At 45.2% G+C, this 23052-nt stretch overlaps 3 protein-coding genes across 6 annotated transcripts; 1 reads left to right on the forward strand and 2 right to left on the reverse strand.

The window, feature by feature from the left end:
- Positions 1-83: 83 nt before the first annotated feature.
- On the forward strand, positions 84-3514 carry LOC128259989 (ras-related protein Rab-8A). Its single transcript, XM_052992656.1, has 5 exons — positions 84-693; positions 1974-2034; positions 2091-2295; positions 2702-2842; positions 2918-3514. The coding sequence occupies exons 1-5, from the start codon at positions 570-572 to the stop codon at positions 3008-3010; spliced, it is 624 nt and encodes a 207-aa protein (XP_052848616.1). The 5' UTR covers positions 84-569; the 3' UTR covers positions 3011-3514.
- A 1182-nt stretch (positions 3515-4696) lies between these two features.
- On the reverse strand, positions 4697-13411 carry LOC128259986 (bifunctional 3'-phosphoadenosine 5'-phosphosulfate synthase). 3 transcript variants are annotated; one of them, XM_052992650.1, is made up of 4 exons: positions 13047-13411; positions 8427-8541; positions 5851-7376; positions 4697-5203 (listed from the first exon to the last, which is right to left on the reverse strand). In XM_052992650.1, the coding sequence occupies exons 1-4, from the start codon at positions 13086-13088 to the stop codon at positions 4997-4999; spliced, it is 1890 nt and encodes a 629-aa protein (XP_052848610.1). In that variant the 5' UTR covers positions 13089-13411; the 3' UTR covers positions 4697-4996. The 3 variants fall into 3 exon arrangements, with proteins under 3 accessions (XP_052848610.1, XP_052848608.1, XP_052848609.1); XM_052992648.1 differs by lacking the exon at positions 13047-13411 and adding an exon at positions 10784-11092; XM_052992649.1 differs by lacking the exon at positions 13047-13411 and adding an exon at positions 9520-9767.
- A 955-nt stretch (positions 13412-14366) lies between these two features.
- Positions 14367-22995, reverse strand: LOC128260165 (mediator of RNA polymerase II transcription subunit 12). Of its 2 annotated transcripts, XM_052992951.1 has the most exons (9): positions 22297-22995; positions 19565-22235; positions 17579-19295; positions 17152-17520; positions 16778-17092; positions 16410-16709; positions 15847-16147; positions 14928-15785; positions 14367-14723 (listed from the first exon to the last, which is right to left on the reverse strand). In XM_052992951.1, exons 1-9 carry the CDS (start codon positions 22907-22909, stop codon positions 14464-14466), a joined length of 7404 nt encoding a protein of 2467 aa, XP_052848911.1. In that variant the 5' UTR covers positions 22910-22995; the 3' UTR covers positions 14367-14463. The 2 variants fall into 2 exon arrangements, with proteins under 2 accessions (XP_052848911.1, XP_052848910.1); XM_052992950.1 differs by having other exon boundaries at positions 14367-15785.
- Positions 22996-23052: the final 57 nt, after the last annotated feature.

Raw genomic sequence — 23052 nt, forward strand, 5'->3', positions numbered from 1 at the left:
CTGTTTTCAGCCGATGGCCTATCGATAGGCGATACATGTTAGCCAGTGATTGACAACACCTCTGACACCACCAGTCGTTAGTCAACACTGCGAAGAATCATATTTTTTGTACGGGCGTAATTAGAAAGCAGTAATTGAGTTAATTTCCACGTCCTAACCACAACAACACTTCGTACACTCGCCCTGCGAAGCGAGCGCCCTTGCATTTTCCCACCGGAAAATCCGCCGCGTTGAAAGCGAACAACACTCGGGCGCAGACAAAAAAGTCTTAAATCTACGTCGCCATTTTTGACACGGCTCCTAAATCGAAAACACAACACCAACACACCCAAAAAGAGCTGAGAGGAGAAGAAAAAAAAAATATACGTTATATACGATTACGTCTAGGAATATTCGAATAACATTCAACGGCACGCATGGGGAATAGTCGTGATTAGTGTTATTAGCAACGAATCGGAAGGGAAGAGTCACTTAATAAAGGAGTACAGCACATCGCCCTTAACCCTTACCCCAACCATCATCATCGGGCAGTGTGTGACGTGCAGCAACTGTGATCCTACCGCAAAAAAATGGCCAAGACCTACGACTATCTGTTCAAGTTGCTCCTGATCGGCGACTCCGGTGTGGGCAAGACCTGCATTCTGTTCCGGTTCTCCGAAGACGCCTTCAACACGACGTTTATATCCACAATAGGTGAGTGCGGCGACGCCATCTCATCTCCCCGATTTGTAATTAATTATGACACCTCTGGGTTCCCATGAACTCATTCGGAAATCGAGCTTTAGCCAGGCCCGTGACTCATCTGCCAGCGTTCTCCTCTGTTTTCTTTTTTACTGCCCCCAAGTATTTGTCATAATTATTGTGGTCTTCGAGGGAGGGGCTCTCCTTTCATTTATAAAGATTGTTCCGCAAGGAACAGAAACATAAACATGGACTTCCGGAAGTGTTCCGCTATCTCAGCTAGAAATTCACACCCGCATAGGAAAGCGTAAAGAAATAACTACCAGACTCACCCAGAGTCTTTGTTTTTTCCGAGCTCTTATCGCCCAAGAATCCCGGATTGTTGTGATACCGGGGTTTACCCATTAACTAACTTAATCGGGAGTGTCGCATTGATTTCAAAGGCCGGTGCCCAGTGATGGAAGGAATCCAAGTCTATGACTTGGTTTATAAGGTTTATTAGCATTACACAAGCCAACCAAAAATGTATTAGATATGCTGCTTGAACTATCATATCTCAAGCATCATATCTCAAATTAAATTAAATCAAGCTACACCAGGCCCTTTGTAAATATTTCATTTTACAAAAATAAACATAAACGGATTGCCATATTCTCAAGAATGCATTCAAACTGGTCTTTAATCAACGATTCGACAGCAAGAACAAAGCATTCTGCTACGCAATAAAGTTTAAATTGATTACTATCGAATGTATTTTAAACGCTCTATTATTATTAATAATTATTTTTTAAAAACTATAAAAACTATGACCTATTAAAGAACAAATTCGTGCGGGAACATATTTAGTTTAGGGCTTGAAATAAAGCTATCGATGGTCAACTTTTTAAATACCTTTTAACATCATAATTTATAATGACAGTAACAAATAATAATCGTTAACAAAACTCATTATTTTTTTACATCAATCATGTAAATACCAAAAGGGAAAAGCTCTACCTATCTACTTATTATTTCTCATGTACATTGTACTGCCTGTACTCGTAAGCACAAAAGTCGAACGATTCCCATCAATGCTCGTGGCTAATTATTGTTTATTTTCGTTTTTGGCACGTTTTTCTTGCGACACTTCCAATTTTGGGGCATTTACTTAACGACATTGTTTTAATCAATTGCGTGGTTTGTCGATTTCTGTGTCTCTCTTTGTCCGTCTTTAATGCGACGTCATAGGTTCTGTACAAACAGGTTCAGCAGACTGCCAAATTATTCAAATTAACTCTGTTTTCTCTTTGCAGGTATCGATTTTAAAATTAGAACAATTGAATTGGATAACAAGAAAATCAAGCTGCAAATATGGTAAGTAATAAAAAAAGCAATCTGAGATTTAATATTAATTAATATTAATTTCCCAGGGACACTGCCGGCCAGGAGCGTTTTCGCACAATCACCACGGCCTATTACAGAGGTGCCATGGGCATCATGCTGGTATACGACATTACCCAGGAGAAGTCCTTCGAGAACATCAAAAACTGGATCAGGAATATCGAGGAAAACGCCTCCGCGGACGTCGAGAAAATGCTGCTGGGCAACAAGTGCGAATTGACCGATAAGCGACAGGTATGGCTAAAGGAAATTAATGAATTCATTGGCTATTCTTAGACTCCAAAGTGGCTTTATCAGTCATAAAGTCATTGTCCATAAAGAATTCAATCAAAATTTGGTAGACCTTACTAGCTTTCAAAGTTCGAAGTTTTGTATTTAACGAGCCAATGACTTTTTGTAAATTTTATTTTTGTTTGTTTGCCCTAAACTTATATTTATAATCTTATAATTACTTTGATTTGTTTCACAAATGATTTTAATATTGATTTTAAAAGTATAATAATGTTTGACCACTTGTTCGGAAAAAGGAGAAGATTTCTAAATATTGCTTATTTCAAAACTGACATTAATTCTAGGGAATTAGAATTAAAGATTGAAAAATAAATTAAATGATAGTTTAACAATTTTCTAACCATTATAGGTTTCAAAGGAGCGCGGTGAACAATTGGCTATCGAGTATGGCATAAAGTTCATGGAAACCTCCGCAAAAGCCAGCATCAACGTGGAAGAAGCCTTCCTCACCCTAGCCAGTGATATCAAAGCGAAAACGGAAAAGCGTATGGTGAGTGTTTCGAGGGGCAACCTGGACAAAGAGTTTTCGCCAGTGGCTAACTATAAATTTTATTCGTGTGCACAGGAGGCGAACAACCCACCCAAGGGCGGCCATCAGCTGAAACCGATGGACAGTCGGACGAAGGACAGTTGGTTGTCCAGGTGCAGTCTGCTTTGACGTGGCAACGTGCGCTCGGCACTGATGCGGCATGGTGGCAACGGCTACGTGGCAGTAGTTTATGGTGGTAACTACGAAGTAGTAGTTTTCTTAACTCTTAGGTTCGAATACAACCGGGACCCCGAACATGCGAACATTAACTAACATCTAAATCAACCTTAAGCATCAACAGCCGGCTCTCCCTAACCGAATAAGCGCGATAATGGAATAGAAAACAAATTGCATTATGAAACAGTTATTAAATAAAGTATATGACGACTTCGTGTACGAAATATACCTAGGCATGATAATATATATATATACGTATATAACTCAAGTTAAAAAAGAGATCCAGCGATAACGTAAAGCGAAGAGCAGCCAATCCAACCCGCCCGCGTCCTTCTCGAAGAGGTTTTAGTATTAACGGAATTATGATTTTCTCTAGCAGCCATGGTTGTTGTCGATTTGTAAATTATTACTTGTAAAACAAATATATATGTACTATGTATGCATATGATTAGTTCACCTGTCCTTGTTTTGCTCATAGCTTATGTGTACTTTTGATCGATTTACCAAGCCCTTTGCCATTATGTTTAGGAATACGGAGGATGTCCAGACGCACAACTACCCAAATTGTACTCCCCGAATCCCGATCCGGTCACCTAACTTTACGTCCCAAATGTGGTAGGATCGCACAGTATGAGAGGGTGCTTATTATATTCATAATCTTCACACACATTTCATTTGGTTAGTTTGTACTCTATTTATTTCGTTCTTTGCCGCACACCACACAACTCTGTCAATAATACCGTAACATCTAATAAATAAACATTAATGAAGATATGCAGACGAGATCACCAATTAGAGGTAGTCCATCGAGTAAAATCGATCGACAGCAATAAATAATTATGAACACATACACAGCGCAGTAAAATAATGTGAAATTAAATGATTACTAAATGCATATTTGATATTAATTAATTACTTGTAATATTAATTATTAAACGTATACAATTTTATAAAAATAAATCATGTGCAAAACCAAAAAAAACTGGTTTTTACTAAAGAAGGCTTCTTAAAACGTTTCGTAGCGGGGAGCTTTTGTCAATGATCAACTTTAACAGCTGCTAAGCTCTGTTAGCACATTACTTAATATTTTTAACTGATCTTAAGAAAGTTTTACGAAGATTAAAACGATTCAATGGAGTTCTTCTTTTACTTTAATGTTATACAAGGAAAATTATCTTGTCGAAAATCGCTAAAATAATTTTTTTAATATTATATTCTGGTCTGTACTTACATTAAATTACATTTGTTTGCAGTACTTTATGGGAATAATTTGGTGTGGTTTTTCACCAACATGGATAGCGATTTGTTGTGGGAAATTTTAGATTTTCCGCACAAGTATTTTATTTTTGTCTAGATTTCCTGTTGCTAAAGTCTAGATTACTTTTCGAGAGTTGTTCAGCATCCTTGGGTATATTATTTTTATTATATTATTCAAAGCGTCATTATATTCGTTGGTGTTTAAGTTTTTTTTTATGCCTAAAGTTTTATATAATGAGCAATCCAAGCGAAATTATTTGTGCATACCAATTACAAGATTATCTTCTCAGTTTTACTTACTTTTAACTTTTATTGGAGAAAATGATCTCCTAACAACATTCAACACCATTCCATCAGTTCAATAATATTGCTCCTACTAGATAATTATTTATATATGTATTTAAAAACAGTTTACAAAATAGCTGCACGACATTGAGTCTATGATAAACAGAGAATTGGGCGACTTATGTGTAGATACAAGTAGATTGTACGATACGAACATTTAAATAGCAGGACCACCACAATCACACACAAGGACAGGTCCGGATTTGGGTTAATTACGATGGACAGATGGACAAATGTGGTAAGTGATAAGCGGCCATAAAGTGGGAATATGTATACTAAGCACACAAGCTATAACTAGGAGGAATTGCACGTTGCTGGTCGGGTCCTGGCAGTGGGTTACGCCTGCGGCAGGTTTTGGTAGTAGGTGGCCAGGATTCTCCACGCCTCCGGCTCCATGAAGCCATCCGGCGGACTGGCTCCGGTCTTGGCCAGGGTGCGCATCTTGGTCCCCGAGATAAACTCGAACTCGTCCTTACGTTTAGGTTCGAAGAAGGCCATACTGCTGGAGCTTTTATCGTAGGCAGCTACCCGGAACGGCAGGATCTATAAAATAAGGCAGATAAAAATTTTAATTTTCTCAATTAGTTTTAAAAACTGATTATGTGAAAGATATATTTTTCACAAGTAGCAGAGGTTTATTCATTTAAGCCAAGAAAATAGAAAAAAAATAGTAGGGAATATAAAATGTATATAGTATTTTTACTGTGCCTAATGGAAAAATATTCATTAAATTTATTATGAATGCATTATTTTAACTCTATAAGACACGAAAGTATGGATTACATTTCTTAGGCATAGAAAAGTGGAAAAGTTTGTGAGTTTGGGTTCTATTGCAATATATTCAATTTGGAGCACTTATAATGGTTAGACTTCCCAACCTTTCGACTGTTACCTGTCCTAGTTTAAACTATATTATTGTTTAAAAAAATCAATCTCACACATTAAAACAGCAAATATAATTCATTACTTTTTAACCAGAAGTATGTCATTATTTCTTCAGATTCCTCGCCTTTGGGTATACATGCTAACGTTATTTACAAAAATATTTTTAAAGGGAAGATGGTTTATTGACTTAAATATAAGTCAATTAAGTCATAAATCTAATTTGATCTCTTTACTTGAACCACATATACAATTACATTTTACTTTATAGATTTCTTTGACTGATGATAGTTGAGTTTGCGACTTACCTCCATGCTGTCCAGTCCTTGGGCCATTTTCAGCACTCGCGCTCCGTGGGTGGCGTCGTACAGGTTGCCATCCGGGTAGGCCTCCTTGTCCGGATGGGGCATGCCCGCCGGATCGCGTCCCACGATGTAGAAGTTGGCGCCGGCGTTCATGCGCGCCTTTGCGTGCCACTGCACCTCCGTGGGACCGGCGTACATCATTGGCGAGGGGAAGATGGCCAGCACAGTGTCCTCGCGTCGCAGGACGCCGGCATCGAGGACGGCCTGGTGCTGCTTCATGCGCACATCCAGCGGCACATCGTCGTCCTTGGTCCAGCCACCCAGCGGATGCAGCAGCAGCACTGGCTGCTTGAAGCCGCGATCCAGCAGCTGGCGACGAGTGTCCTGCATGAGGAGGGCATGCCCGTTGTGGATGGGGTTGCGCAGCTGGAAGGCGAAGATGGCGTCGGCGTTGAGCTCCTTGAACCGGCGCCTCAGCTCGTTGGGGGTCAGCCTATACTGGTCCAGTCCATCCTCCCAGCGAATCCGCTCGATCACGGCCAGATCGCCACCGACCAGATAATCTCCGGCCTCAAGCACCTGCTTGCTGTACGGATGATTGGGATTGCTGGTGCCGAACTGGCGGGCCAGCCGCTCCTCCTTGCGCTGGTAGTAGAACTCGGGACGGCGCAGAATCGCCACCGGTTTGCCGTTGTATTTGAGCGTGAGCGAGGAGCACCCATCCAGACGATCCTTGTCCGCCTGGGTGGCACTCAGAACAATGGGCACCGAGTGATTCTCGCGGTAGGAACCATCCAGGCCGCTCTGGAGTGTGTTGAAGTGCAGCGTCTGCAGGTACTCGTCCTCGCGCATAAATCCGCGCAGTGGATAGGCCCACCCTTCGGCCAGTACCTGCACCCACTGCAGCTCCACGGTGCTGATCTCGATGGCCTGCAGCGACGTGGCCTCGTGGCGCAGTGCCTCCGTGGCAATGGAATCGCTGGGATACAGCTCCGGCAGCTGGTCCACGTCGCGCAGCGAGCGCGGAATGATGCCCTCCTGTTCGAGCAGAGCCACCAGCTTCTGCGTGGACTCCTGGACAGTGTAGCCGTGGGTGTTGACCACCAGTTCCGGCATCTGGGGCCGCTCGTACTCCTGCGTGATGCCCGTGAAGCCCTTGATGACGCCCTCGCGTGCCTTCTTGTACAGTCCCTTCACGTCGCGTGTTTCGCACACGTCCAGCGGCGTGTCCACGAATATCTCGTAGAACTTCAGGCCCGCATCCTTGTGGATCTTGCGCGCCATCTCGCGGTCGTCGGCAAAGGGTGAGACGAAGCTGCAGATGGCCACTACTCCGCTGTCGGCGAACAGCTTGGCCACCTCGCCCACGCGACGGATGTTCTCCTCGCGCTCGGCGGGCGTAAAGCCCAGATTCTTGTTGAGTCCGGTGCGGATGTTGTCGCCGTCCAGTCCGTAAGCCGGAATGCCACGCGACACCAGGTAGGCCTCCAGCTCGAAGGCGATCGAGGTCTTCCCAGCACCACTCAGGCCTGCAAAGGGATGGCCAAAAAGGTGTTAAGTAATGGGTAACTATTTTAATTATACGGGGTGCTTAAGAAATCTCTGGCTTAAGTTCATACATACACTCGAATATTTGTCCGCTTTTACTTAATATAGATATTAATACCTAAATAGAAAATATACTCCGCTTTGGAGTAAAACTAATTTCGTTAATACAAACCCAATAAGGTATTATTGAAAAAAATCAATTAGAAACAGACCAACTTTATGTGCTATTCAATTTTAAGCCTAGACTAAATTAGACTTAGACTCAGTAAAAGCACATTACGGATTTCTTTAAATATGCAACAATTTAATGCTATTTTAGAAAACTAAATACATTTCAAAATAAATTATTTAGGGCTCAGTATAACAATTTTTAAAGAAAAGAATCAACTTTAGAATTACGATTTAAATTTCATTAAAAATTTCATTAGAAACCTAAATACATTTCAAAATAAATTATTTAGGGCTCAGCATAACAATTTTTTAAGAAATAAATCAACTTTAGAATTACGATTTAAATTTTATTAAAATCGGCCGACTGTAGCATATACTACAAAAACTAAATTTAAGAAATGTAACTTTTAAAATTTTTAATTTTTTTGTTTAAACTCTTTTGAACATAGTAATTGTTTAAAATTTCAGAATTAGGCTTTTAATATTAATAAAATATAGCTGCCATAGAAATAGCTTCAGAAATGTACTCATACAAATTAAGGAATATTTAATTTTTCGGCTTGCCGAAGTTAGCTTTTCTTCTTGTTTTTCATTTTAAATTTGTTACTAGGCGTAGTCGAATTGACCAATTGACCAAAAAAAAAAAACTAACCGTTGTATCTGAAGGCGTTTAAATGACATTAACCACAGCAAAGCATTTTAAATTTATATATATATAACCATTTTGCTTAAATTCCGTGGTAAAATTGCTTATTTTGCAACTATTTTAACAGTCACTTTTGGAATTAAAAAAAAAATTAATAATATTAATGTAAGAACTAGAGTGCGTATGGCAAGGAAAGCATGTAAGGTGCTCTTACCAGTCAGCCACACGGTGCATCCTCGGAAACCCCGGCACAGGCCCAGATTCTTGCCGCGCGTCTCCCGGGTGACATGGTGCTTCTGCTCGGTCACATTCGTCGCCACCTGTAGGCACTGCAAAGAGAACAACAACGGATCGGGTTTAGCTTTCGAAATTATCATAAATAAATATTCATGTCAAGTTGGGATGGCGATAGATTCCGCCTCGGGCCCCTTGGCGTGTCTATACAGCTCTAGCTTTTCAGGCAGCCACAAAGCTAAAGCCAAGACCAAAGGCAAAGCCGAATCCAGAGCCAAAGGCAAGTCATCATCGAAATGGTTCGCTTTGACCCCAGGGCGATTCGTGCTGAGCTCCAGCATTCAGTTTGTTGACCTTCCGCTGGAGCTCGTGTGTGCAGAAACGCGAATGGAATTACGCGATATGGTTAAAACCCAAGGGTCTGGTCTCGTCTCTATCTCAAAGTGAAATGTTTGCAAATACTTGTGTTCTCTTGGTCGATTTAGCACATTGCTGTGCAGTATACGATTTTTTTAATTGCTTGGAAATAGGTTCCAATATATGCAAATTATGTACATATGCATCACAAGGTCTTAAAAATTGTATATTTGTTGTCTGAAAGACATTTTTTTTGCAAATAATCTTTTTGACAATTTAAAAAAATTATATATTTCGGAATGCATGACTTAGGTTTCATAAATACTTTAATGTGCTTTTTGCTAATATGAAAACCCATATTTTAAAACATATTAAAGTAAAAAAGAAAAAAAGTATTTGTCTTTATTCATTGAAAATTGTGGAAATTTAATACCGAAATCGCGAGGGGGTTCTCTCTTTATATTCGCAATAGTTTTGAATAACAATCTGAGATAAGGGTCACTGTGCTAGATTTTCACTTATATGTATTCCTTTCCCCGTTGCTGATCTCACTCTCATAAAACAACAATCTCGGGTTTACAACTTAATTTAGATTAAGGTGTTTAGTGGCACAATGATTTAGGTTATATCACTCTCTATCTTTTTATTATCTGCATTTTTATCTCTGGGAATGTTAAGTTGTATTTAATTTTTTGTATAAGCTTTGTTAGCCTTACCCTTCTTTTAATGTGGGGATAAAATCCAATGGGTGGATTAGGCATTGTTTTTATTTTTTGTAATATTCCAATATACTGGGAGCTATTCCCTTTTTTATTCGATTTGTTTTGGTTGCTCAATTGTTTGCAATAGAGCACTGATAGCGGTGCGTGTCCGATATTCAGATTGCGTTTAAAACGAGCTCACGGATGCGAATCGGTTTCCGTCATAGACACGCGACGAGCGTCGAAAGCGAACTGAGACTTTTCAATAGTATTTACGTTATTATATGAGGGGCGCTGCGACTCCAATGCTACTGGAATGGAGAATGGAACGCACTGAGAGTACAAGAAGCGGAGAGATCGCCCTCCAGTCCGCCGATTTCATCTCGCTCTGAACTCTCGATCGGCGATTCACGCACGCATCATTTACCTTCTCCGGATCCATATGGAGAAAATGTTTGCACAGTCTGTCCACCGTTTGTTTGATTATTAATCCCCCTTTTTCTGGACTGTCTCTTAAATACGCTTTTTCAGCACACTGTTTATTTACACAAACAATTTAACACACAATTCTTTTTGCGGCACTATTCGTATCTGAAGCCCTCAGCTTCTAAAAATTTGACCCTTCTGGTTTAAAATATAAAATACACAGGAGTGGCAGTAGTTTGAAGAAGTCAAGGGGTTTTACAAGGAGAAAAAAAAAGGGCCTTCTGAATCAGATTAGAAGGACTTATAACACTCTGAAGGAGTTTAGCAGACGTTAAGTCCTTTCAAGCCCCACTGCTTAATAATCTCTCATGTTTCTGATGTCCAAAGGCCAAATGACATTGTTTGGAAATAAAACTATTTAAATTTGAGATGCCAATCGAGGGGAACTGATTGAAGAAATAAAGAATATTGAGATTCTAAGTAAATAATACAAAATTCATAAATCTGCTACTTTTTCAATGAATTGTCGGATTTAGAGATTTTAAGGGATGTTAATCTAAACGTATATATCTGATTAAAATGCTTATCAACTTTTCTGATAGTACCCACTGAACTAGCTGAACAATTTATTTGTGTTTCCTTTTCCCTTACAAATTATAATGCTTAGTTTAAATGTGCAAATATCATCGGTTTCCTACTTTGTTAACAGCATTTTATTGCTGATGGCAGACAAATCTGTAAAGGCATGCCTATATTAAACATCTAAAATTGTAAGTTAGCTTTTAGAAATAAATATATATTCAATAAAACTTATTTAGCAAGGAAAGTAAAAACACTTCGCTATAGAACTTACCGCATCCTCAGATTTTTCCACACTTGTGGGGAAGCACTTCGTGGAAACAGCACAGCCATTGTTATTGTTATTATTATTATTATTATAGTGGCCAAGCGAATTGGCACATCGAGTAAACATTTTTCCCCAAACGAAACGAACTCTTGGCAGGTGAAAAGAAAGCGTGAGTCGAACAATGTACTCTTTGATAATTAAACAAGTGAGAGTTTTCGAACCCCACCGCAGAGCACCACACAGCTGAAACAGAAGGCAACCGCCAAAAGCGCTGAACTTTCTCGACGAAGCTCAAAACTGCAACTAAAATTCCACGGTCTGCAGTCGAGACGATGGCCCGGGCAGCTACGTTGGCACTTGGCAGAGGTAGGGATCCACTGGGTGGAGTAGTGGAACTGGTGGTCCACATGGGAACTTGTTTACGGAGGTGTTTAGATAACAAACTCCTCTTGGTAAGACTTAAATTTGACTTGTTTTTATGGCAAACAAACAGTCGTTTTAGCAACTAAGTACACTACTTTTTACGTATACTGAAATAATACAATTTGGCAATTAACTCAGATTAGTAATAGCCTTAGAAACAGTCAAAATAGACAATACTTTTTACGAGTTGAATGTTTATAACTTCTGACATGGCTAAGTTCCAAACTTAAGAAATAGTTTTCAAAATAAACATTTTTGTTATTCAACCTTATTTGTTTTTTTTTTAGATTGTAATTTCTTTTCGATAGCGCTGCTCATACAGCACATTATCTGCAGACACGTTTCAAGAGTCACTTAGTTAGGTAATCACTATAAATGATTACAGTAAGCTAACACGTAATGCAATGACAGATAAAAGTAATAACCATTAAAATTAAATGTGGCTATATGTACAAGTGAAAAGCCAATTACTAACTCTATAAAGGGAAAAGAAATTAAATTTATATAAAATAAAATGTATTATGGGTTTTATTTCGAATTGTTCCCAAATATATATTTCTTTTTGGAAATCAAATATATAACAATTTGGTTTGTTTGTTTGTTTACATTAACCTACATTGTACATTGCTAAAAATTTTATATGGATCATCATTAAGATTGGAAGAGATTTCCGTAGCACACCCAATAGTATTTTTTTTCTGTGTTGGTCTGCCGCAAAAGTGTGATTCATATGTGTGTCAAACCACAATGTCACGGAATGAAGATACAGCGAAAAGTTATCACTGTGGTCATTCAACCTGCAAGTGATGCCGGGTTGTTGACCAAGTTTTCAACTACTTTTGACCAGCTCCAACAAAGTGGCCCGAGTTCGAGTTCAGGTCTCAAGCGCGACTTGTTTACAATTCGCTGCTACCACTTTAGTTGTCTCGGAAGACTTTCTTTCTAATTTAAACCTGTTCAAGCTAAAGCAATAACATTTTCTATGGCAACCAGTTGTTATCACGGAAATAAATGCATGTTGCATAAGACATTTAAGGAGCATATTGTTTTAAAAACGGTAGAGATTACTTGTGATTGCAAAAGAAGGCAGTAAACATTTATCTGGCGGGTAAAAACTAATATTTTTGCCACAATTGAATTTGGTTCTTTGCAAAGACAGCAAAGTAAACATTTTACATCTTGATCGTGTGGTACATTTTTAAAACTAATTTAAAAGTTTTATCGGAATAGTAAAACCGCCTCCAAACGTATGTATTTTTGTTACATGTCAGAAAAATAAAACTTTTTAAATAGGTACACGAAACCCGTGCATTTTTAATCGCATTTGTAGAACACGCTTTTGATGAATCAACAATTTATAAAAGCCTCATCAACCTATAATATTCGCATACATTGCACTAAATTCCATTCCATTTGTATTTTGCTGGACAATCTGGAAATTGATGTGCACATAATCTAAGCAATTGCCTTTATAAATTGTTTAGTTTGATGCTGTTTGGTAGTCAAGTTCGAATTGAAATTGGGTTAAGAGGCACATGCTCCAAGTGGAAGATAAGATTAGGAGGGGAATTCTGGCATTACGTGTCTTCCGGAGCCATATGGAAAAACATAATGGTAAATACATAGAAAGAGCGGAAAACGTAAACAATGGGTTTTTGGAAACAGCGCGAGTGACGAGATCTGGGGAAATTGTCAAACAACCAACGGCTGTTCAAATTGAGTGATAAATTAAGCCACATATTTCACATCTAAAGTTTTATTTTTATTCGGCGCACTTGTTCAAATAGGGTTTTGGAGTTTCTTAAGTTTTTATTTTGTGGGACAGGGTCACTTTTCTCGTACTCACCGTCTTCTGACGCTTTTTACTGCTCTCCGGCACTTCGCTCATTTCCGGATTGGAATTGGATCGGTACTATATGGCTATGACCCACTAAAAAAAAACACGTCCTCTTTGCGAGCACTTGCAAACAATACTGCGAAAAGTAACACTCCGAATCGAATTTCGATCCAATCGATGAATGAAATGTGCCACGGAAGCGATTTGCGGGCGTTTCTCCGTTTTCTACATATGTAGGTGTTCAATTCGCGGCAGCAGGACTAATGCACTATTTTGTTTAAACCTTAGTTCTAATTGACCAAACGTCTGAGATATGCGTACGAAAAATGTATTATTTCTAATTCACATGCACACAAACGCCCACGCACACCAGCGCAACAATCGGCGCTCAGCTGATTAGAGATGGGCGAGAATCCGATAGTTGCGCCATTGGGCAAAATAGCTTTTACTTGAAATTATCAAAAAAAAAACTCTGCGATTTCTGACAAAAAATTAAAGTAATTTTTGTATTCTAATGCTTTTTCCGCTTTAAGTTTATATTTATTATGAATAATATTTAAAATAATTTAAATAAATTTAATTTATATATCAAAACGAAAATGCATAGTTACAAAACAGCTTTTACTTGAAATTATCAAAAATGTCTGGGATTTATTACATAAATTAAAAGTAATTTTTGTATCCTAAAGCTTTTTCTGCATTGTTTACGTTTATTATTTATTAAGTTCTTATGAATAATATTTAAAATAATTTTAAACAATTTAATATATATATCAAAACGAAAATTCATAATTAGAAAACATATAATAAATACAGCAAAAAAATTCCTACCTTGCCACCTAAAACAAAAATATAATGCTTGTGAGTATGTGCTTAAAATCACGATTTTCCAGTGAATTTTTCGATCGTTCCTAAGGCCAAATAACTATAAAGTTTTAAAATCATATAATATATCTACGAAGTCATGTCGGGGTTTTTTTTTTGTCCTTTAAATGTTTTGAACTTTCTATTTCAAATATACATTAATATAAAATGAAAACGGTATTTCAGAAATTTAAAAAAAAAAGTCTTAAGAATATGCGAATCTCATTAAAAAACTAGGTTATACTTTTGTATCATTTATTTTTTTGATTGTGTCTACTTGGCAAGGGGCTACTTTTAATAAAATAGATTTTTGGAAGTAAAATTTTCCTTTTTAAAATATTTTGACTCCACAAAATATATTTTTAACATCCTTTTTTTTTTTAAATGTAAATTATGTTTTTATCTAATTAATTTAAAATTGTGCTTCCCAAACCGATCCTTCTCCCCATCTATGTATATCCATAATTTAAGTTTTATTTTTGTTTTGAATGTACGTTTATTGCAAATACATCTGATAAATAAATGATTAGGACTAGGCTTACAACTAAGGAGTGTCTACGATCTAATATTGTGGCGGTTGGTACTGCTGCTGCTGGCCCATCATGTTCTGCCGCTGGAGCTGCGCCACCAGGTTCGGGGTCTGCTGCTGGTTCATGCTCTGCTGCTGCGGCACCATCCCGCCCCCACCGCCTCCGCCGACTGCTCCGCCCGCCTGCTGCGGTCCGGAGCCCATTCCCCCGCCGGCGCCACCGCCCATGCCCTGCATCTGCATCATTTGCTGGTGCCTCAGCTGCTGTTGTTGCTGCTGCTGCTGCTGGAACTGTTGCTGGGTGTTCAGGACGCCTGGCTTGCCGCCGCCCGCCGACTGCTGACGGGCGTACGGAGGCACCTGACCCACCACTCCGCCGGGACCCGGACCCATCATGTTGGTCATCGTAACGTTGGGCGCCTGGTTCATGTACTGGTTGCGGTTGCCGGCCATCATTCCGCCGGGAACAACGCGTTGCTGCTGCTGCTGTTGGGCAGCTGCCACCGCCATGAAGTCGGGGTTGTTGCGATTCGCCTGCTGCATCTGCGGATTGAAGTTGCCCATCATGTTGGCCTGCTGCTGTTGCTGCTGATTGGGCGCCATGCCCACGCCCACTCCAACGCCTGCTCCGCCGCCTTGTTGTTGCATTCCCTGCTGCTGCTGTTGCTGCTGCTGCTGGTACTGATTCTGAAAGTTCTGGAATTGCACCTGTTGCTGCGGTTGTTGCTGCGGCTGCTGCTGCATCATTCCCTGCTGTGGCATGCCACCCATGCCCATGTTGGGATTGTTGCCGGCACCGCCCACACCCACGCCAACGCCCACTCCGACACCAACTCCAACGCCGACTCCATTGCCTCCCTGGCCGCCACCAGACTGCATCATTTGGTTGGCATTCGGATTGACCATGCCCACCATGTTTTGCGGCATCTGCTGCTGCATCATCGGATTCTGCGGCATGCCCTGGCCGCCCATGTTCATTTGATTCATCTGGTTGGGCGCCATGCCGGGTCGCATGTTGCCGCCGCGCAAGAACTGCTGCTGCGTCTGCTGGTTGGGGTTCATCTGTTGCTGCTGCGCACTCTGCTGCTGCTGCTGCTGTTGCATGGCATTGAAGGCGGCCACCGACTGTGGGTTCTGCTGGGGATTCATTTGCTGCTGTCGCATTTGGTTGGGATTCATCTGCTGCTGAGGACCCGGCTGCTGTTGCGCCGGCTGCGGTTGCTGTTGCATCGGATTGAAGCTGCCGCCGGGTCCCTGTTGCGCCTGCTGCTGCTGGAATGGCTGACGCTGGCGAAGCATTTGAGACAAAGCCTGTTTGGAGTTCGCATTCAGCGGTGGCCTCTCGATGCGGTTTGCTGAAACAAGAACAAGTATTAACCATCTTGATCAGCTTTAAGTCTTGTGATTTCCACTTACGTTGCATGTTCTGCTGGTGCGGTGCGTATTGATTGTGGTACGGCTGGGGCGGTTGCTGCTGCTGCTGGGCATTGTGCCACTGCTGCTGCTGGCCAGGCATGCCCTGAGGCCCGCCCCCGCCGCCACCCGGTCCCTGCTGCATGAAGTTCATCTGGGGATTCTGCTGACCGTTGCCACCGCCCACATTCAGCTGCTGCTGCAGCGGATTGTTGCCCATTTGCTGCATCTGCTGCTGTTGCTGCAACATGGCATTCTGCTGCATCATGTTGTTCGGATTGGGCGCAAACTGCTGCATGTTCATCTGTGGAAGAGATCATTTAATTTACTATTAGAAATTCGAAGATCTAACAAGAATAGTTGGCACCTAAAACGGCTAAGAAAATTTGTATTTAAATTTAAAACTTTTGAATTTTGTGCTATTATTTTTTAATTTTTGGGTTGCTTGCTTATTTCTTTGGAATTTACAAGGCTACAATTAAAATTAATATGTAGCATTCAACAATTGAATTAACATATATCAACTTATAAATTTTATAATTTTAAATAGTTATAACTCATCTTACCGGCATGTTCATTGGCATCTGACCCATCGGATTGTTCTGCATCTGCTGCTGTTGCATGTGTTGCTGCTGTTGTTGCTGCTGCTGTTGCTGCATTTGCTGTTGCTGCACATTCTGCGCCTGCTGTGGCTGTGGCGCCAACTGCGGCTGTTGTTGCTGAGTGTTGACCACGGGCGGCGTCTTGGGATTCTTGGGCTTTCGTTTCCGCGTCGTCGTTCCCTTGCCGCGACCTCTTCCAGGTGGAGGAACAGCACTGGGCGACTGATCCACCGACGAAGGCGTGTCCGCCTTCATTTCGTCCTTCTGTAAAGTGAAAACAATGTGGTTTAATAAGTGTTTTAAAGAAATTGAGAAACAATAGAAGGACTTACAATGCAAATCTTCTCTTGCACGGGCTCAATATCTTCGGGCGGCAGTGGCAGTGGCTCATAGTAGTAGCTACTGGGCTTGACCAGACTGTGCGTGTGGTACTTGAGGTTGCGGTGCGCTTCCTCGTAGGTTAGAGGCTTGCGCTCCAGCTTCACTGCACCGAACCACACCCACGAGAGGGGCGCCGGGTTCTTGTGGCCCTCCAGGATGTCCCACACACTGATGCGCTGCTTGTCCGATATGCGCAGCTGCTTCTTGTCCATGTCGCAGATCTTGTTGCCCTTGGTGTCCATGCCGGCGTGCTCACAGGCAATCACCTAGGCATAGAAATACTAGTTAGTTTTCAAACACATTAAACGGTGATGCAATCACTCACCTCGGTGGGTTGCTTATACAGCGGAAGAAGCTGCCGGATGACCCGAATGGAGGCGTTGTTCTTCTCGCCAATCTCCTTCTTCAGCTTCTTCATTAGGTTCATGTAGTGCCGCTCGTCATCAGAGACCAGTGTCGAGTGCACCAGGGTGGCCAGCATGTCCACCACGGTGGTGAAGAGTTCCCGGTTGCAGCTGAGGTCAACTACACCCTGGCACACCAGTTGGGCCAAGAGAATGGCCCAGTCCGTGGTGGGCGTGCTGTTCTTCTGAATGGCCTCGAACATTCCGCCCACCAGGGAGAAGCGCAACTGCAAGGCATCCAGAATCTCCTCGCGTGCCTGCGGCTCATCAACCCCACCAATTGTGTCCAACTGAAGGGCAAAATACAATGTTAAATTCACGTGAAAGTGAGGCCAAGTGAAGACGTACCTCAGCAAAGGACTGCAGACACTGGGAGAGTTGAGCATAGAGGGAGACCAGTAGGTTCTCCTTGTACTCATCCTGGCCCTTGAGGCAGGTGAGAATGAGTCCCAGGAAGGGCTGGTAGTTGAGCGGCATCTTCTTGTTGCGGGCTGCAACGCCACCCAGTCCATAGCTGTTGCTGCTGTGGCAACTGTTGCTCTTCTCCCGCTCGTCGCCGCTGCCCGAACTATTGCAATCCGACTTGGGCACCTTGGAGAAGTAGTTCATGCTCTCAAGAACCTGACCAGCCACTCGCAGAATCCTGCCCTGAACTGCGGGCGTCAGCTTGGCGATCAGCGGAGCCACCAGCCAGGTGGACGGTTTGGGCTTGTGCGTGGCCTTCAAGGCGCCCGGCAGAACGACCTCCTCCATGTGGAAGACATCGATGGCCGCGCGGGCCACCGTGTCAAGCCAGACATTCAACTCCGCGTTGTTGCTCAGCGATTGGCGGTACATAAGCTGCAAGTCCAGCCACGAGATTCGCAATGTCCACTGACCCAGATTCTCCAGGATGCGGACGATCATCGAGCGCTGGTCCAGCTCAGAGATGATGTTGAACTCAGCCTCCGGATAGCAGATCATGTGCAGCACGCGCTGCGCTTGCTTGGCGGTCAGCATTTCGTCGATTATCATGTCGCACAGCTGCTCTGCGTTCTTGAGGCACCGCTCCAGCACGTGCTCCTGGGCGCAGATCTGCTTGAGCACCGCCTGGGCGAACTCCAGCAGTGAGATCTGCTCCATGCCGCCGACCGACGGCTGTTGCAGGGCTTCTGGTTCGCTGGTCAAGCTGCTGCCCAGCTGAAGGTCGCTGGTGCCCAGGATTTGGCTTAGGTCGGCGGGTCGCAGCTCGTTGCTTTTTGGCGTGCTGCCCGGATGCACTGGCGTATTGAAGCCACTGCGCTTGCCGCTTCCAAAGGCGCCGCCCAAGCCGCCGGAGGAGGAAGACCCACTGCCAACGGCCAATGGAGTTTTGAGCGCCGCGTTGTCCACCACAATGAGGATTGCCTTGAGCACGGCCAGCACTGCGGCTATGGGTATGGTCTTGTGGGCGCCCACCAGTAGGTGACGATCGCAGCTCAATCGAATGCTGAAGTCGTTGCCCACGGCGTGCAGCGGATTCGGGGACGTGCTCACGGAGTACATGCCCGGCTGTGGGATCTCCAGGGTCTTGAAGAGCTTCAGTACCAGGTGGCAGGTGAGACGAGCTCCCGCTTCCGCGTCCACGCTCAGTTCGGCTCCGCCAGCGCTCACCGATCGCGCCAACGTCGGCAGGGCAAACTTACTCACAAAGTCCGCCAGGGAGAAGCAGTGCCGCGCCACCAGGATGCAAACGAAGACGGCCAGGGCGTTGTGCGTCTTGCCCTGGCCAATGTCCACCTGCCCGCCCAGATGTGGGTATCGCGGACTCTTGCTGCCGCTGCACAGGCTCTGCAGGGCGGCGATCCACTCCTCGGACAGCACGTTGCAGCTGGCTGTGAGTTCGGCACACGCCAATGCCACGTCGTTCAGCCGCTCGTTGTCCGTCTCTCGGCATACGGCGATCAAAGCGTTGGACACGAAGCTGTACACGTTGGCCGGCGACTCGTGCAGCGTACCCAGCCAGTGAGGATCCAGTTTGCCACCGCGACGAGGAGCCACAAACAGCTCCTGCAGCAGCTGCGGATTATAGCCCTGTGGGGGCAGGCTGAAAACAAAGGAATTCGAAGTTAATTGGTTGTCTAAACTAGAGAAATGGCTCAGTTTGTGTCATAGGTCATTAAATTTTTAACAAGCTATAATTTATTGCCTGCTTTAAATTAGATTTATTATAGAAGCTTATTTCTTAGTAGAAACCTAATCATGTTTAAGCTATAAGAGCATCAAAACTGTCTAAATATATACTAATGATCTTAAGAAGAATCAACCCTTTGTCCATCACAGCCTTTTTAAATTAAAAACACGATCTAAACTCACCTGAGCTGCTCGGGTGTGTTGAAGATGTCCTTAAAGCGCTTGATGCACTGCAGCTGCTGGTAGTACTCCGTGGACTGCTCCTTGCCCTGCAGCAGAACGCAGGACTCGTGCAGATCGCTCAGATAGGCGATGATGCAGCGCTCCGCCGAGGAGCACTCGCTCGGATTGGACACGTGCCGGATGGTGCGGCAGACGCCCTCAAAAACCGACAGCGTTTGCTCGGGCGAAAGGAGCAGGCAACTGTGGTAGCGCCGCAGGATGCTCACAATGTAGAGGGCCAGCGAGGTGGTGTAGCTGCGCACCAGGTTCGACTTCTTCAGCTGCAACTGGTGCTCCACCTCGGGCAACTCCTTCAGCAGGCTGTCGCACAGCTCCAGCAGACTGTAGATGTTGAGGGCCAGCTCCATCAGGTCGAACAGGAAGGCCACATGCTCCTGCACCGGCAGGTAGTTGTTGTTACCCAAGGCGAAGCCATTGAGCTGCTCCAGCACATTGGCCGCACACTGAGCGGTGACCACGTGCTGGTCGAAGTAGGCCATCTGCTGGCACTTGGACGTGGTGGCCTCGAAATTGAACTCGTTGCGCGAATGCTTCTTCACATGGCCAGCGGCGGCCACATCGATGCTGAACTTCTTGGTAAATAACTTGCCGATCTCCTTGGACATCTTCTTCACGGCGTGCTTTTTCTCGTCCCGCTCCTTACCCACTCCAAAGAGCAGGATGTAGCGCTGGTTGCTCTCGCTGCTGTAGCTGCTCATGCTGGGATCGTCCTGCGGTATGGGAAAGTGTTTGGTGTACACGTAGTGGCGCGATATGCTTCCACCTGAGCTGGTTTCGCCGTCGCCCGGCGCACCGATCTTGGGGCTGTCGGGCGCCTCGTGCTGCTGGCCCTTCTCCTTGATGTTCTGCACCAGCTTGTCCAGGTCATCGTCCACATTGGAGTCGTCGAACTCATTGTGCTTGAAGTCAAGGCCCCCGCCGAAGCCGTCGTCATCGAATCCGTGCGTTGTCGTCGGTGGCGGCGCCGGAGGTGGTGGCGATGTCTTCGTGGCCGTCGTCCCCGACTTGATCACCAGCACGGACTCCAGCAGAAGATCCCCCCGCGAAATGAGTGTGTGCATGTAGGCGTTGTGCGAGAAGACATCGTGACGGATCAATGCGCTAAACAGCTGGACGAGATTGGTGAACTCGGTGCGTTGCTGGCTGCTGCTTGCATGTTCGTCCAGAACGGGAGCGTCGTGATCGAGGAAGTGCATCAGCACGTGCTGGAACACAGGCAGGCCATCGATCAAGCCGGCGCCAGAGGCCAGCGAGTCCTTGTCGTCCTTATCACTGGACTGCTGATCCGCCGGCGTGCTGGTTACGTCTATCTGGCGCTTGTCCAGCAGTATGGCCACCACCATGGCCCGGTGCTCACCCCAGCGCTGCCCGGACACGGCCCACTCGCACAGGATGCGCACCGTGTCCTTGTCCTGCTTCGGCTCGTAGGCTGGACGCGGCTCCAGTTGATCCTCCTCGCGCCGACGACTTGCGCTGGGACTGGGAAATATATGGGCGTAGAGCGTGTCTATGCTGTTGTTGTGCTCCATCCGGTCGAAACAGTGCGTGTCCAGGTGGTCCAGCGTGGCCAGCACACTGGTATAGTGGTTCTTGCCGGCACTGAGCCACTTGGCCGCGAACCAGCGCTGCTCAGCGTGCTGGGTGCGCAGCACAATGTCCGACTCGGCTGCCCGCAGTTGACGCCTGATCTCCTGGTTGGTTCGCGGACACCGCGTGGGCATCGGCAGCACTGAAGGCGCCAGCGGCAGATGGTCCAGTGGACTGCCCAACAGCGAGGAAGGTGCTCGGTGAGCCGCTATTCCGCTCCAGACCAGTGCCGTGGGGCACTCGATGGTTATGATCTGCAGGATCGTGCTCAAATAAAGCACAATGTCCCGGTGATGGGGACAACTCATCTGCTCCTGCAACGCCAGCTCGTAGGGATCGTGTTGCAACTTCTGCTCGTCCAGGTCCTTAATGGCCTGTTGCTCGACCACAGTGTTGAGCAGTTGCGCCAGCTTCTTTGACACTATGTAGGCCATCTTCCGGCAAAGACGCTCCGATTGAACAAAGTCGTGCATGTACTGAAGGGCAAAGCTGAGCACCAGCTTTTTCAGCGGCTCGTCAAAGCTCGCCTGGGTGCGCATCTTATCCAGCAAGTCGAGAATCCAGTTTAGAAACTCCTGCCGGTCCAGCAACGATTCCTCGTACATGTACTTGCTCAGCTGGTGGCAGTACTTCCAGTACTTCAGCGCATTACGGCTGTCTTCGAACTGGCTCCCGATCCCGGAAATGGTGGAGCCTGGCGGCACAGCAGCTCCCGCCCCAGGGGCGCCTCCAACCACTGAAGACCCGGGCCCACCGACGACTCCTCCCAGAGTTCCCGCTGCCGGCACCACACTGCCAGATCCCACTCCTCCCACGCCGGCTGCTCCCTGCTGTCCATTTGCAGGACTGTGGATCGGAGGCAGGGGACTGGCCATGCTGGGAACGGGAATTACGTTTGACGGAGCACTGCTGCCGGCGACGGAATTAATGGAGCTGGGGCCGGTGGTCCCATTGCTACCAGAACCATTTCCAGAGGCAGTCAGGCTGCCCAGAGTGCCACCGTTTGCCGGAGACTTGTCGTGGCCTGTAAAGAAACGAAAGGTGTCAAATGGGGAGCTGTGCTACGGTCCGCCGACTAAACTCACTCTGCTGATAGTACTCCTGCAGCTTGGGCAGCAACTCCTTCATGAACTTGATCATGTTGCCGGTCCACTCGGCGGCTGGGTCGTAGATACTGCGCTTCTTGTTCTTGGACTCCGTGAAGCTCACTGTGTAGGCGGCGCTCAGCTTGATGAACCAGGTGGCGCGCTGCATGTTCACCTGATTCTCACACAGCGTGATGAAGATCTCCTCCTTCTTGTTGAACGAGGGCGCCCGTTTGGCCAGGCTGAGCAGGGGCTTGTTGCCGGCCAGGTCCTTGAACCAGGCGTCCACTGTGCACTTGCGCCGCGGCGAGACGGGCCAGAAGTTGTCCTTGCAGTTGATCTGCTGCTTCTTGCGCCCCGTGTCCGGCAGGGTCATTAGCTCCTCCTTCTTGGCCAGCACGCCGCTGAAGAAGGCGCTCACCTTGCTGGCATTCACATTCGAGTTGTGGGCCGTCCCAAATTCGTCAGACAGCGGCGGCGTCGTCGTGAAGCCGTGCTTCACATTCGTGGGCGTCAGCTCGTCCTCGCGCTGCTTCGCGTCCTGCGGGTAGATGTCCGGCGGACCCAGGCGGGTGCGCTTCAGCGGACGTTTCTCCTGCAGCATGGACAGCATCTTGGCGGCCCTCTAGTTGCGTTTTCCACACGAATTTTCTCAGCTAATTTTCGTATCCCTCTGTTCGCCACAAAACAAGACTATAAATATTAGTGATGGGGCGAAAACAATGCGATATGCGATGACTCATCGATGGTTCGATA

The sequence above is a fragment of the Drosophila gunungcola genome, assembly GCF_025200985.1.
Source record: "Drosophila gunungcola strain Sukarami chromosome 3L unlocalized genomic scaffold, Dgunungcola_SK_2 000014F, whole genome shotgun sequence".
Lineage (NCBI taxonomy): Eukaryota > Metazoa > Arthropoda > Insecta > Diptera > Drosophilidae > Drosophila > Drosophila gunungcola.

Excerpts from the sequence above, each read along its gene's own strand:
- LOC128259986 (XM_052992648.1), bottom strand. The coding sequence starts at position 10,903 with ATGTTTACTCGATGTGCCAATTCGCTTGGCCACTATAATAATAATAAT. Across the intron at positions 7,377-8,426 it reads ATGCACCGTGTGGCTGACTG|GCCTGAGTGGTGCTGGGAAG; the intron begins GTAAGAGCACCT and ends ATCCCTTTGCAG. Across the intron at positions 5,204-5,850 it reads AAGGACTGGACAGCATGGAG|ATCCTGCCGTTCCGGGTAGC; the intron begins GTAAGTCGCAAA and ends CTTATTTTATAG.
- LOC128260165 (XM_052992950.1), bottom strand. The coding sequence starts at position 22,909 with ATGCTGTCCATGCTGCAGGAGAAACGTCCGCTGAAGCGCACCCGCCTG. Across the intron at positions 17,521-17,578 it reads GTCTGCAGTCCTTTGCTGAG|TTGGACACAATTGGTGGGGT; the intron begins GTACGTCTTCAC and ends TTTGCCCTTCAG. Across the intron at positions 17,093-17,151 it reads TGTATAAGCAACCCACCGAG|GTGATTGCCTGTGAGCACGC; the intron begins GTGAGTGATTGC and ends TTCTATGCCTAG.
- LOC128259989 (XM_052992656.1), top strand. The coding sequence starts at position 570 with ATGGCCAAGACCTACGACTATCTGTTCAAGTTGCTCCTGATCGGCGAC. Across the intron at positions 2,035-2,090 it reads AAAATCAAGCTGCAAATATG|GGACACTGCCGGCCAGGAGC; the intron begins GTAAGTAATAAA and ends TTAATTTCCCAG. Across the intron at positions 2,843-2,917 it reads CGAAAACGGAAAAGCGTATG|GAGGCGAACAACCCACCCAA; the intron begins GTGAGTGTTTCG and ends TCGTGTGCACAG.